The 13,377-nt window shown below is 39.1% G+C and overlaps 1 protein-coding gene across 2 annotated transcripts in view; it reads right to left on the bottom strand.

Moving 5' to 3' along the window:
* Positions 1-6,014: 6,014 nt before the first annotated feature.
* Positions 6,015-13,377, bottom strand: part of nkd2b (NKD inhibitor of WNT signaling pathway 2b) — a 47,476-nt gene continuing 40,113 nt past the window's right edge. For both annotated transcript variants that reach the window (XM_015357592.2, XM_015357591.2), the window contains exons 5-10: positions 10,846-10,973; positions 10,107-10,202; positions 9,102-9,249; positions 8,575-8,659; positions 8,026-8,153; positions 6,015-7,279 (exon numbers count right to left, since the gene is read on the bottom strand). In XM_015357592.2, the coding sequence (XP_015213078.2) occupies positions 6,672-7,279; positions 8,026-8,153; positions 8,575-8,659; positions 9,102-9,249; positions 10,107-10,202; positions 10,846-10,973 (1,193 nt within the window). In that variant the 3' untranslated portion in view covers positions 6,015-6,671. The remainder of the gene's footprint in view (positions 7,280-8,025; positions 8,154-8,574; positions 8,660-9,101; positions 9,250-10,106; positions 10,203-10,845; positions 10,974-13,377) is intronic.

The raw sequence follows: 13,377 nt of genomic DNA on the forward strand, positions 1-13,377 counted from the left end.
ATATCGACACCTTCAGTGTTTGAGCAATGACTCCCACAGACATGGTGCTACACATGAGAAAGTTCGACAGCTACATGTGTGGAGCCTGATAATTAGCACAGAAAGAATCAGCAGATCTCAGATAAAGTGTTGAAGTCTACTCAAACAATTAACCCTTACAATAGTCTTCAGGAGTGAACAGGACCTTAAATCCACTCTTTGGTTCACAAAAGACACGACAGAATTACAGACAACAGGCATTTGCTAATGCAGAGTAGTTTTCACCTGTAGAATTCTGGCCATACTGTACAAGCATGCTTGGTTCTTTAGTAGATAATCTAGTAAGTAAGGTGTTATAGTACTCCCTAATTATATAAAGATGTGTATCAATATTTTAGCATCTATTTGACAGAGCTAGGGACTTAACCAAGAAATGTTTCACAGATAGAAAAAGATACATTAGTGATGAAACTACTATTATTGCCAAATTACAGCACAGGGATAAAGGTAACACCAAAATTTCCAATTCCCTCAAGGGAATCGTTTCAGCACAGAAAACAACACTGAAGTCACCAGCTTTACAAAGATGATGGTAGTTTGCAAGTTAAGTTAAATTTCTTTGGCATCTATATCTTAAGAATAGAAACACCTGTAAAGTGCAGACACTACAATGACAGTAGAAGATTCAGACTGCTTGTAGATCTAAGTGTCATCAGCGTACCAGTGAAACACAAGGCCATGATCGTGATCTGACCAAGAGGAAATATGCAAACCAAATAGTAAAAGTCCCATCAGAGGTCCCTGCAGAACACCCCAAGTACTTAGGACATCAAAAAGCCAAGAGTAAGGCTGGCTGCAAATAGAAGCCTACCAAATAAATAACATATAGCAGGAAAAGTTACATACAAAACAAAACCTGCAATTTCAGAATTGATCTTTTATTTGGAACTTTATCAAAAGGTTTAATATCCCATACAATATCATATACATCTCCATTACTGCTGTTGCTTGTTCTAAAAAATATAACAGGTTGGTCCAGCCCAGTTTTCTAAATCCATGCTGATTTTGTCCTAACATTTTATTTCTGTATAGGTAATTCTTTAGTTCTAATTGTTTATTTTACCTGAGTAGTTATTTTTAGTTTATTAGCCATTACCTCCTCATTGACTAGACATCTGTCCATTATCATCTTGGATTCATTTAACTTCATCCTTCACTGTTTTTGTTCCATTATAATATGTGCCCTTAACTAGACCTACTCCGCTTGATGTAGTGGGGCAGCTAAGCTGCTTACAAGCTTCAAAACACATCTTTCTCCAAGAATCTTTCAGAAACTCACATGTAGGTTCCACAGTCCAACAACCAGTCCTTCTCTGAGGGAAACATCTAATCAAACCAGCCTTCAAAGCCTCTGTTTCCTAGTTTTTAAATCATCGCCTGACCAATTGTCTTCTTCCAACCGGTCAGGTGACTATGAGCAGCCACTCTTTCCCCATAGCATTCTGGGGATTGTGGTTCACACAAGGATCTCCATCTTGGTGGGATGAGGTGGTGTATTTTGTAACCTATATAATACTTTTGCAGCTGATATACAGCATTTTTCTGCAATGAATAATTTTAATTTATAAATCCCTTCCATTTAGATGTTCTTGTACTCTTGTACAATGACTCGTGAACTCTTGTATAATGACAACAGACCAAACTTTAACTTCTATTCTATGTTCGGTGTACTGGAACTCTGTTGTTAGAAACAACATTTCTTCAAGTTAAGAAAGTCTCATTTCAGCTGAGACAGAGGAAACTATTTTCCCTAGTTTCCAAATGATGTGGTGCTCATCCATACATCCAGTTTCTAACTGTTTTATGAGTACAGGGTCATGAGAGAACCTGGAGCTCGTCAAAGCATGCAACTAGTGCAAGTCGCCCTGAATCGGACTCCAACTCATAGCAGGGCACACACCCTCACACCAGGGACCGCCTGTCCCAGAAGTATTTGTTTTTGGACTGTGGGAGGAAACCAGAACACCAAGAGGAAACCCACACAAAGACAGGGAGAACATACAAACTCAACGCAGATAGAACCCCAGGTATTGAACCCAGAGCACCAGCACTGCAAGGAAGCAATGCTAACCACTGTCTTACTATGTTTCCCATCGGAGATCATCGGAGATCAAGCATGTATAATACTTGTTTTGACAAAGGCCTATTGAATGTTATGTTAACCTAACCTTACTTAATATATCATGACATAAATTGCAGATATATGCAGACATACCGTATTAGAGATAATTATCCGTTAATATAGAGTGCACGGGACAGTTCACAGCAAACATGAACCCTTCACTGCCCATTAACCCTTCTTAAGTCACCTGTGACCAAATTCTGCTTACAAAATCATTCTTTCAGTGCCAGACTTGCTCTCATCCCAGTCACCACTGGACTCAGACTGATATGGTTGTGTCACGCTTTTGATTTTTACTTTGCTATGGCAGTGTCACATTACAAATTCAGCAGAGATGAACAGTTGTCTCACTCAGTGCCCTATGACATCAGATTCTTGTATCAGTGTGCCACCTAGTGTTTGTCCCAACCGCAAAGCCACCATTTTGGTAAATATTTGCCCATTTAGCTTTCTTTCCACAATCAGTCTCACTTGATTTTGGATCATAAACCCTTGAAGTTATAAATAAGTACTGTAAAAGATATTGAATAAGTCAACTGAAAGACCCCTTCAAAAATAAATAAATTAAAGTAATAAAATCACTTAATGTACTATCAGGTCAGATTTACTGTTAAAGGCTCTTCTAGTTTTTATAGAATAAAAGTTTGAAGAATTCCCACAGTGTCACAGGCAGCCTGAACATCAGCCAAAAGGGTTTCCCAAATCTCTTGGGTAGCTGAGTATAAAGTCAAGTGGAGAGTTATGTTCATAGCATATCTCTGGGAAGATCACCATGGGACAGTGGCATCATGCCTGGGGGAAAGCAGAAAAGTTACATTTCTGAGATGGTGCTCTTCTCAGAAATCTGCATGCTGTATAGCAAATCAGCTGGGTCACCATCCCTAAACTGTATCAAAAGAGGCTGGGTTGGTTACAGAGTCTTGGTACTTTCTGGCCACTTGAGTCATCCTTCAAGGAAAGATGAGGATGCAAATAACCTGAAGAGAGATAAATCAGCTAGTGTGTGGGGAAGTATGTCACCCACACACTTGGACTTGGGATACCTTCTAAATTAATGCAGATCTGCTTTTGTTACACATTAAATGGGCCATCTGTACCAGTATACCTCTGCCTGATTCAAAGTTGCGCAGTTCATCCTTAGCTAGTTTCTAAATCACCATTTAGTGCAGCCAACATCAACACTTTCAATACAAATACTGCACTAGTATGTTAAAAACCAAAACAATTTTAGAAATATGATTTGGAATGTAAATGTCATAGTTTAAGGTGCAGTTTGATGTTAAAAGGTGTAACTGCTACTGCCAGAGAAAGCATCCCAGAGAACACAGATGAGTTTAGGAGAACCTCCTTGCACATAATGGACATGACCAGTAGATGGCAATGGAGGCCTGACAGTGAAATGCTTTTAAATCTGTACAACCGTGTATTGGGGCTGGCTGCAAGAACTCTGGGCAAGACCCTTACTGTGTTATGAGTTGAGTTATAATAAACAGATTTCTTTGATTTGAAGGAGGAAAAAGACCATTTCAAAAAATGTGTCAAGGAATTGAAAATCAAAGATCTTCCCAAGCCAAAATATTCTGTACTTTACCTCTCCTCACCATGACACTGATCTGTCTACATCCTTTTACAGAGCTTCCAGATTTCCAGAACTGTTCTATTTATATATCAGCAACCTATTTCTCTTCTGCTCCTACCAGAAGAAGATTCAATAGTCAATTTTTACTTTCATATCACATGCTCTGTGCATTTCTATTACTTTTGCTGCTTGTTAAAAAAACTCTTAATTTTTTTAAGCAAAACCTCTCTTTTAAAAAGCAGGTTGACAATCCCCTTATAATCCTTATATTGCCATGCATAAGATCCTGTAGTTCTGTTTTATACATTGTAATGCCTGTAAAAATATTGGTATGACAGAGTGCACAGATATATAAAAGTCTCTGCATGGCTTAAAAGGTATAAAATAATCAAAATTGTAAAAGATGGTTTTCTGTTGGGGTCTGTGAACTGAAATGAAATCTTAGCAACAAGGTTTTTCATCTGCTTAGGCAAATAATGATGTACATTGTAATCAATGCATGTTGGTGTCAAACAAAAGGAGAAGCCGGGCAAAACAATATTAAATGAAAGGTTTACCGTGAATAAACCAGTGCTAATACTGAGCTATTTTAGGAACATCATCCATTACATACAGTATCTGGAAGTCATGTATTGTAATTATCATACGGCACCCAAGAAATTTGTGTGCTCTCATTTCAGACTAAAGGTTTCCTTATCACCCCTGAAGTATTTGAAATCTATTAGGGAACAACATGGAAGATGCCTTTGTCAAGTACAAGGAATAGCAAAAGTGAAGAGGGAGCACTGGGGATGAAGGATGAAGCGACCAGGAGACAGCTCATGAACCCACGAGCAATTGTGTACATGTGACTTTGGTTATTGTAATAAGGAAAATCCAGCATGCCAGTTGTCTTTTTACTGTAACTGGAGCACAGAGCATAGCAGCCAAATAAAGGAAGGAATCTGTCCATGTGTATCAATCAAAATGACAAGCGTCAAAAATGAGGGCATTTACATAAAAAAAGTTTGTCTTGTCTTACCTTGTTAATGTTTTAACTTCAAGGCCTAGATTGCCAAGGAGTTAAAATAATTGATAAAAATTTAAATAATGGAAATACGGTTTGTTGCTATTTATTTTTATATCTTCAGGAATTTTGTCCCCCAGATCTTGAATCAAAAGCACGTATCCTTAGACTTTATTTTTCCATAATGCTCATTATTTTAGTGCTGTTTAATTTACAATACTATTGACACCTGGTGCTTGAGTACTGCACTATACCTGGTTCATAAGTAACTTATGAACTAGGAGTCAAGGCTGGAAACAGTGCTAATATAAACCAATTAAGTGATTCAATTCAAGTCCTGAAGTGTCCAGTCTGGAATGAAATCAACAGACCAGGACTGGGACTGAATAATTACATTAGATTACAAAACCTAGACATTTCATATGCTGTTTTTCATATGGTTGCTTGATAGATACAGTATGATTCTGTGGAAATACATATAATTTGCGAGCCACTGAACGTAAGTAGCAAGTTATACTAAGTGCACTTCAATTATAAATATATACAAGGTTACACACCATCGACGGAGGCATATTTGCCACTGATATAATGATTTTCAGGAGCCTGGAACATGCTTATTAGAATATACTGTAGGTCTACCTGCTTTCTTAAAAGTCATGCTCACTACAGATTGGTGGAGGGGCTACCCCTGAGATAGCGATAGAAACAAGGGGCCAAATCCTTTAAGCCCTTTTGCGATGTAATTTTTTAAATACTCATCTTAAAAACAATTAGAAAAAATGGATCTTTATAATTAAAAATATATTTTTAAATAAAAGTAAGAAGTTTAGAGAATTTTAAATTGAAATGTCAGCACCCTTTGAAAATGTTAGTTCTGCCATTCTGGTCTTGTCTTCAACAATAAACGTATTAATACGCACAACACCTACAATCCAAGTACTTATCACTTGATGATTGAATACAGAGCTACAAGATCAGATCTCCAGGACCAGGGTCTAATAATTTGGCTTGCAGGTCTTGTAAATCACTCCAGGAACAAAATGCTGGTGCCCATAAGAACACGAAACTGAACACCTCTTCCACTTAGGACGCCCAGCACTCCATGTGATAGAGAGGGGACAACAGAAACAGAACTGGGCAAATTAATGCCATCAGATTTGATCAAAAACATCACAACAGCAGTGAATGAAAAAATAACTTTACTAATACAAAGCTTAAAATCTTGCATTTAATAAGGCATTTCACTCTATAAAATAAAAAGAACACTATTTTTAATAATCAAGTTTATTAAAATACATAAAAGACACAGTGATATGTAATATATAACTACATAAAGTTATATATGTATATTTCTGTAGATTTTTATATATAAAAAGATATTTTGCATTTAAATGGCAGTGGTGATTAACAAGTTTCAAATGTCCAAGTCAGCAGTCTACAGTATGCTAGGCTTCCACCTGCAACACCTGACACCTGAGATCCATTTGTCGAGCAAACAAATTGGGGTGAATCATAAAAACAGCTTTCAACATTTACTCTCATCCTTCTGGGACAAGAAACAAGATCACAACTTCCGTCTCGGCAAGAACTATACAAGTAGCACCAATTTTGTTTTCTACAAGGTGTGAAAGATTCCAGCAGGAGGATCTGGAAAACCTTTTCATAGGTTTGACGAGCGAATGCTTTCAATAACGTTTTTGAATAACGAGCGAACGCTTTCTATAAACGAGCTTAAATGGGTTCTTTTCATATCCAGCTGCTGTCCCACACTTTCCAAGGCTTTCACCACAGGGTGGCTGACTGGTAAATGAAACCATGAGAAGAAGTGTGCGGAAGAGGTCTCTAGTCTGGACACTGGTTTTCCCTGCCCGTTCCCACAAGGTGGCAGTGCTGTATTCCTGGCGTGTCCCAGCAGGAGGTGGCGGTCATGTCTGGTGGTAGTGGTGGTAGTGGTGGTGGTGATGGTGTTCATGGTGGTGGTGATGCTCGTGTCTCTGCACCACGGGCATGATGTAACCCCCATTGTGGAGGGCCGCCGAATAATCGCGCTTCGGCTCCTGCTCCGCCACGGCCGGCTGGCAGTGGCTGCCCTTTGAGGGGGAGAGAACTTCCCTTCCTTTTGGTCGCAGCTTTTTGTGGCTGTGCTGCTGGGGCAGCTGTACCGAGGGCGGGGGCTGCTGCTGAGGCTGGAGGTGGTATACATCCTGCCCCCCGATTCCAGCCTGTGAGGTGGCGTGGGGAGTGTAGTAGGTGTGGCATTTGCTCGACTTGCCCCCACCAGTTCCTCCCAAAACTCCCGGCCCCCTGGAGGTGCCTTTGGGAGACTTCAGGAACTGCTTTTCCAGGCCTTTCCCCCTCAGCTGCCCCTCCAGGCCCCTGTTCAAGGGGTCTCCCAGCAGAGGGAAGTAATCGCCCAGGACTTGGGACCGGCGGTGCTGGATGTTGTGAGCCTCGGCCTCCTGAGACCGCGAACGGCTTTGTGAATGAGAACTCTTCCCATGTTGCTCCTGTCTGAGTTGCAGTGGTGGGGACCCTAAAAGAGAATTGTTATTGTGGTAACCAAGTTCATATTGAATTGTCTCCACTCTATTCCATTTCCTTCAACTCCAATAATACTGAAACCTTCCCTGTGAACTGGATAGCACTTGTTGGTCTAGATGTGTGATTAAGTGCCATCTAAAATAGATATAACAACAGATGATCACGTGGGTAGCTGCGTCAGAATGCGTAGGCTGCAAAGGAACAAGTAATAGGTTTATTCCATGCTGAAAAGGGAAGAAAGAAAACATAGTACTTGTTCCTTTGCAACAAATGATCACGTTTAGAAGGAAGGAACTCCGGGACACTGGAATGTTTGTTGTTCAAGGCTAAATGTAAAAAAATGTTCCTTTTGTCAACTACCTGAGGTCTGCAGACCGTTTACTCATGTGGGACATAAATGTGACTTGGTGCAGTGTTTTTAAAAGAAACAAAACAGTTTTCATTATTTAGATGAGTATTTTAGATTGTGACAAGTAACAGGATTTCCCATAAGTGCCCTGACAGAGTAGGACAAAAGTGGAGATTTAGGTCTGTGTTTTTAATTATTCTCATAGTTAAAATAATACCTCCACTCAGCCAAAGAATACATTTTTTTCTACCTCCACCCTCTAATAGGCATACAGCAGTGCAGAACCAATACAAATTTTATGACCCAATAGTTAAAAATATTTTGTTTCTGGATACACAATCCTTTTAACAGTTCATATACTGTATATCCCAAGGACTGCAGAGCTGTACCTGCTTCAAATCTGGATGTATAGTTTTCTATCCCAGCCAGGTCCAGGTAATGATTTCTTCTTTCCGTGTTCTCATCCACACAGTAGTGGTTGCCTTCATTGTGGGGTGGCTGATCGTTGTTCGGTTTTCTGTGGGAAAACCGGAAAGGACACCCCCTTGTTTAACTCGAGAAATTTAAAAATGCCATTCCTTTACAGTTGTCTTTTCCGCCCTTGGTAATGCACAGTCATTTCCTTTCCCTCCCCCCCATTTTATAAACTGGCCACTGATGTTAAAATTATCTACACCTGTGGCTGGAAGGTTGCTGGTTCGTATCCCGCGGCCGGCAGGGGAATCCTACTCCGTTGAGCCCCTGAGCAAGGCCCTTAACCCCAACTGCTCCAGGGGCACGGTAGCTTCTCTCCCTGTCTGTGTGCCTGTGTGTCTCATGGGGAGCAAGTTGGGGAAAAAGACAAATTCCTAATACAAGAAATTGTATATGGCCAATAAAGCGATCTTATCTACAGATTTTCTATTTTCCCACACGGCAAACCCAGCACATCTCACTACCTGATGTGAGTGGAAAGTCGTCTGTCCCCACAGCGCTCATCTTCCAGGTGTGCAGGTTCACCTCTGTAGCGGGCAGCTTCTCGATCTAGAGACCAAGCACAGGAGTAAGAGGAAGATTAGCCAAAAGCTGGTACAAAATGACACCCCAACACCCTCAAAGATTAAAATTCTGCATGCTACACATGGCCTATAGCAGTAACTCACCTCTACACCCAATGAAAATACATACACTTGGTAAAAAAATACGAAGGTCTTAGTATAAAAATCACAGAAAGTTTGATAGTTTCTTGGGAATAGAAATCCTTAATAGTTACAAAATATAATGAAAACTGCAGGACTGGTGCAATAAATTGCAGCTTCCTGTAGTTTTGTGCCAACAATAACCGTGCCAGAGCACACACAGTTTGCAGGACCCAACAGCTCACAGTAATCAGCAGACGGACAGCCTCTTTAATGGCCTAGTACAAAGCAATGATCAGCCAAATGCAAATCAACCAGGAAATCACACCCCTGGCAGGGCAACATACCGAGCCCAGGTCCAGAAGCGTCCTTCTTCTTGCCAGAGGGCTCGGGAGTGACAGTCAGCTTCACTCGCAGCGTCTTGCTGCTGTTGGAGGAGTGATTCACTGAGGCATCGACCACTTCATAAATGGTGTGCATTAAACTGGACATGTCCTGCAATGCAAATGCAAATGGTGCAACATTGGTCTTTCGTGTGTGAGATTCAGGATGTTATTGGCTTTCAATGAAGACTGCTTACATATATATAGTATAAACTGGCACCTCTTCTTAAGGCCCCAAATTATTATTTGCTGAAAAAATATTCAGTGTCTGTATAGAGTCTGTATCTGTAGGAGTTCAAAACGTTTGAGATGCAGTACATAATGCATTTTTTTTCTCTCTTTAATTTAATTCCAGGTTTTAGCTGAGGCTATTTTGGAAACAAACCCTTTACAATAAACTGGGTCTGTGGTATACATCCAGGATAAAAAATAATGAGCATTTTTTTTTCAGTTTCTCTAAATTCTCAGGCCTGGTGGTTCACCCAGCTGGATCTTATCCCAGTTTCTGTAGTGTTAAGTGGGCTGGGAATGTAGGACTCCTTCCCAGGATGGGGGCACTCGAACTTGTTCATTTAAGAGTTTACAACCCCCCTGCCAAGAACACTGGTACTCATTTATTCAGTAAGGTATTCTGGATCAACTGGGCTGATGTACTTGCTCAAGGGTACAACAGTAGTGCCTAGAGACAAACTCTGTACCTCACCATACTCTTCCAAGTTTCACTCCAGTGTCTCACTCAAAAACAAAAACCACAAGAATTTTGTAAGATTTAGGTTTTTCAATTTGTTTTGGATTAAAAATGGCATTGAAATGTTTTTTTTTTTCCCCAATACTTGTCACAAAGCACTGTAACAAGAAAACAGCATGACTAATAGGTAACATACCTATCAGGATAGGTACCTAGTTGGAATTTTAACCAGGTTTGGTTAAACATGGCTTCCTACACACTGTCTTAGGGCAGCACCTCACCTCTTTGGTGACTTTCCCACTGTTATCAAAATCATACAACGTGAAGACCCACTCCTGCCTGTTGTCATCTTCCACAGACACGTCACACTCCAGCTCCTAGGAACACAAAAATAAACTCTAATTTCCACTGGGAAGAGACCGCAAAGAAGAAATAATTCTTCCTCTCTACAAAAGGAACCTTTGTGCAGTCCTGATATGTTCGATTTTATTTGGCTGGGTTTATTTTGATTTAGCTTTTATAAAACTTTCCGCAAGATCCAGGACAAAGATTGAATTTCAGGCCAACATTTTAACTCTGATCACCTGCGCCTGGAAAAAGTCCTGCACTTTGTTTTTGCCTTTTTTCCTGCTCCAGGAAAGGATTTTAACCACAATTCTCGGTTACAGGTCTTTTGGCAGGCACTTCAGTTCGGCAATATCTTGTAACTGGATTGTAATTAGAAAAATAAACTGTGGGAGTGTAATCTAGACTACTGAAGAACAGAGCGAGCAACATTCTGAAGAAGGAATAAATATACAAAGCCTATATAAAAGAGGAAGGACATCTGTCTTGGTTTTAATTGCACCGCCAGGTTTTCTGTTTATATAACTCAAATTACCTTAATTGAAAACCCTTTAGTCATTTGTAAAAACTGGAGGGGAAAATAAATCCATCATTTCTTAATGATGTTCACAAGCAATTTGGGCTCTTCCTTCTGTAAGACAGACTACCATTTGGAAATGTGACATCTCAACTTACATCTAGGTTGATCCTCTTTCTTCCACTCCCTTTACAGAGGTCCTTCGTGATCTCTTTCTCCCCATCCTCCTGATGAATATACTGGGTGTAACTCTCACACCCCTCAGCTTTCTCTGGCGGTAGCACCACTGCAGCACAAAACACAAGCTCATGCACCTTTATAATGTTAATGCTCCTTTTGCACCTGTGTGGATTTTGTGTTCAGCAGGTTCCAAATGTACCAAGGCAAATTCCTGTACCTGGCACGTACTAACGAATAAAAGCGATTCTGATTCTTTTCACTGACCAGCAAGTCATTGTAGGCCTTATTTAGGTCACTCAACTGTTAACTCTCATAAACAGTACAGTAATTAATGAAAGCAGTAATTATATTCAGTTTTTCAAACTAAATAAGACTTGGTGTTTTATTTAACCTGTAGAATAATTCTGTAATTAATGCTATTTTTAATTATACAGCACTTCCACTTTTCTATCTTGGTTTTGAACACCATATTCCCACGGGATTCACTAATAACACTGAAATGCATACCAACAAGAGGAGGACATTCAGCCCATACATCAGATTTGCTAGTAGTTGTAACCCTGCATTCACCAAGAAAAAAAAAATCTCTACAGATTAATATGCAGTTGAGCTATTGATCATACCTGTATATTACATTTTTTAAAACATTAGGAATAAAGGAATGTTCTTTTGGTGTTGGGAGCATTCCAGATGAAAGAGCTGTGGAATCTTATGGGAATCCTGGCAGATTCCACTGTAAAACATTCTAATCAGAATGGTGTCACAGCTTGCTCTTTGTGTTTTATGTTAATTCCGCTCATATCTGCACCATATCTGGGATAAAAAGTGAAGTGAAAATAAGAAACTTCCTACACTATGGTATGTGGCAAACTTCTGAAGGCACTTAAGGTGTTTATCTAATGTTTGGAATGTTCACCCAGAGTCATTCTAATTCATCTGAATTTTCATTAAATATGTTTTGCCTATTTCAAATGTTTTTATCAAAGAGGCATGATGCCCATAGTGTGGATGTGTAAAGGGAGAGAAATTTACTCCTATATCAGGTATTTCATTTAGATAGAAAAATCCTCAGCCAGCTGGTGAGGAATTCTTCTTTAAAACTGGCACAAGGCACAAGGCAAAACTGCTTTGAAACTGTACATACGCTGAATATGTACAGTACTCATTTATTACCATTTAAACAGAAATACTACCAAAAACCCATGAAGAAAACCAAACAGGATGGAAAAGTGCCAGTTTAAATGTGGCACTTACTACACACAAACTAACAACTGGTTGTAACACATTGTAATAAATGGGCACATATGTAAGCAGAATTAATCAGGAACAACAATATCACAGATTGTTAAAAGTTCCATGTTAGCACAGTTAATATCCATGCTGTACACATGTCAAAACCCTGTTTAAGGCTTTCTATAAAATGGAAAAACACTTCATGGAAATGCAGTCTTTAATATTTTTCCAGATGGGTGTGATAGAACATGACAGGGCAAATGCCGAGGAAGTGAATTTTCTCTTAGTTTAGAATTATATTTTAAAAGATATTCCAACTGCGCACCCTTTCCCTTTCCTTGCCGGCATCAATGGGTTTGACTCGGTTCGAAACAATTTTATTTAACAAAAAAGTATTAAAAACCATGGCTGACCTTTTACTCAAAGGATCTGACAAACTAAACTACAAAATGTGCTACACTGAGCTAAACTGTAACCCTGTTTTCGGAATCAGCATAATTAGCCTGATCAGGAAAGGGTGTTTTTTTAATAACAAATAAGATGTGCATATCCAGTGCATTCAATATATAAATTTGGATTTGTGTAATGAGGAGTTCTTATAATAAGCAATTCCCTAAACATTCTCTTAATATTTCTTTATTTTTTAGAATTTTACAGAATAAACAATAATTGCTTGCTAACCATTTAAATTCATTGTGGAAGGGCAAAAAAACCACAAACCTTTGAAAACAGTCACACTTGTTACCAATCCTTACTATCCAGTGTACTTCTTCGGGATCAAAATTAAAACATAAGTGAAAACTACTGTATATGGAACTGCATTCAATATTGAGAACATCTTTACCTAAAGAGTTGTGGAATATGGAACAAGTATCCAGCCAACTTGTAAATAGGAATGGATTCCAAATAAATGATTAATAATCAAAATGAAACTAGTTGGGCTGAACTTGTTTGTAACCAATGTTCTTTGAGACACAATTAGCAAACCAATTCTATTGCAAGTCCTTCAAATCCCCCACTATAAGCCCACAAAAGGCCACTTTGTTAAAAACTAGGTCACCATTACAATTTTATAATTAAACATTCAGACAAGCATGCATCCTTATCAGTATGTAACTTTATGCCGATAAGATTACGAGGTTGATGTGAGCCCTTGAAATGAAGCAATGAAGGGATATAATTCTGATCATTTCTAATTATAAAACTGTCATTTATTTACTGTAAAAAGACCTTACAATACATACTAAATACACTTCAATAAAGACAAATATGAACAT

This window comes from Lepisosteus oculatus, chromosome 10 (assembly GCF_040954835.1).
Source record: "Lepisosteus oculatus isolate fLepOcu1 chromosome 10, fLepOcu1.hap2, whole genome shotgun sequence".
NCBI lineage: Eukaryota > Metazoa > Chordata > Actinopteri > Semionotiformes > Lepisosteidae > Lepisosteus > Lepisosteus oculatus.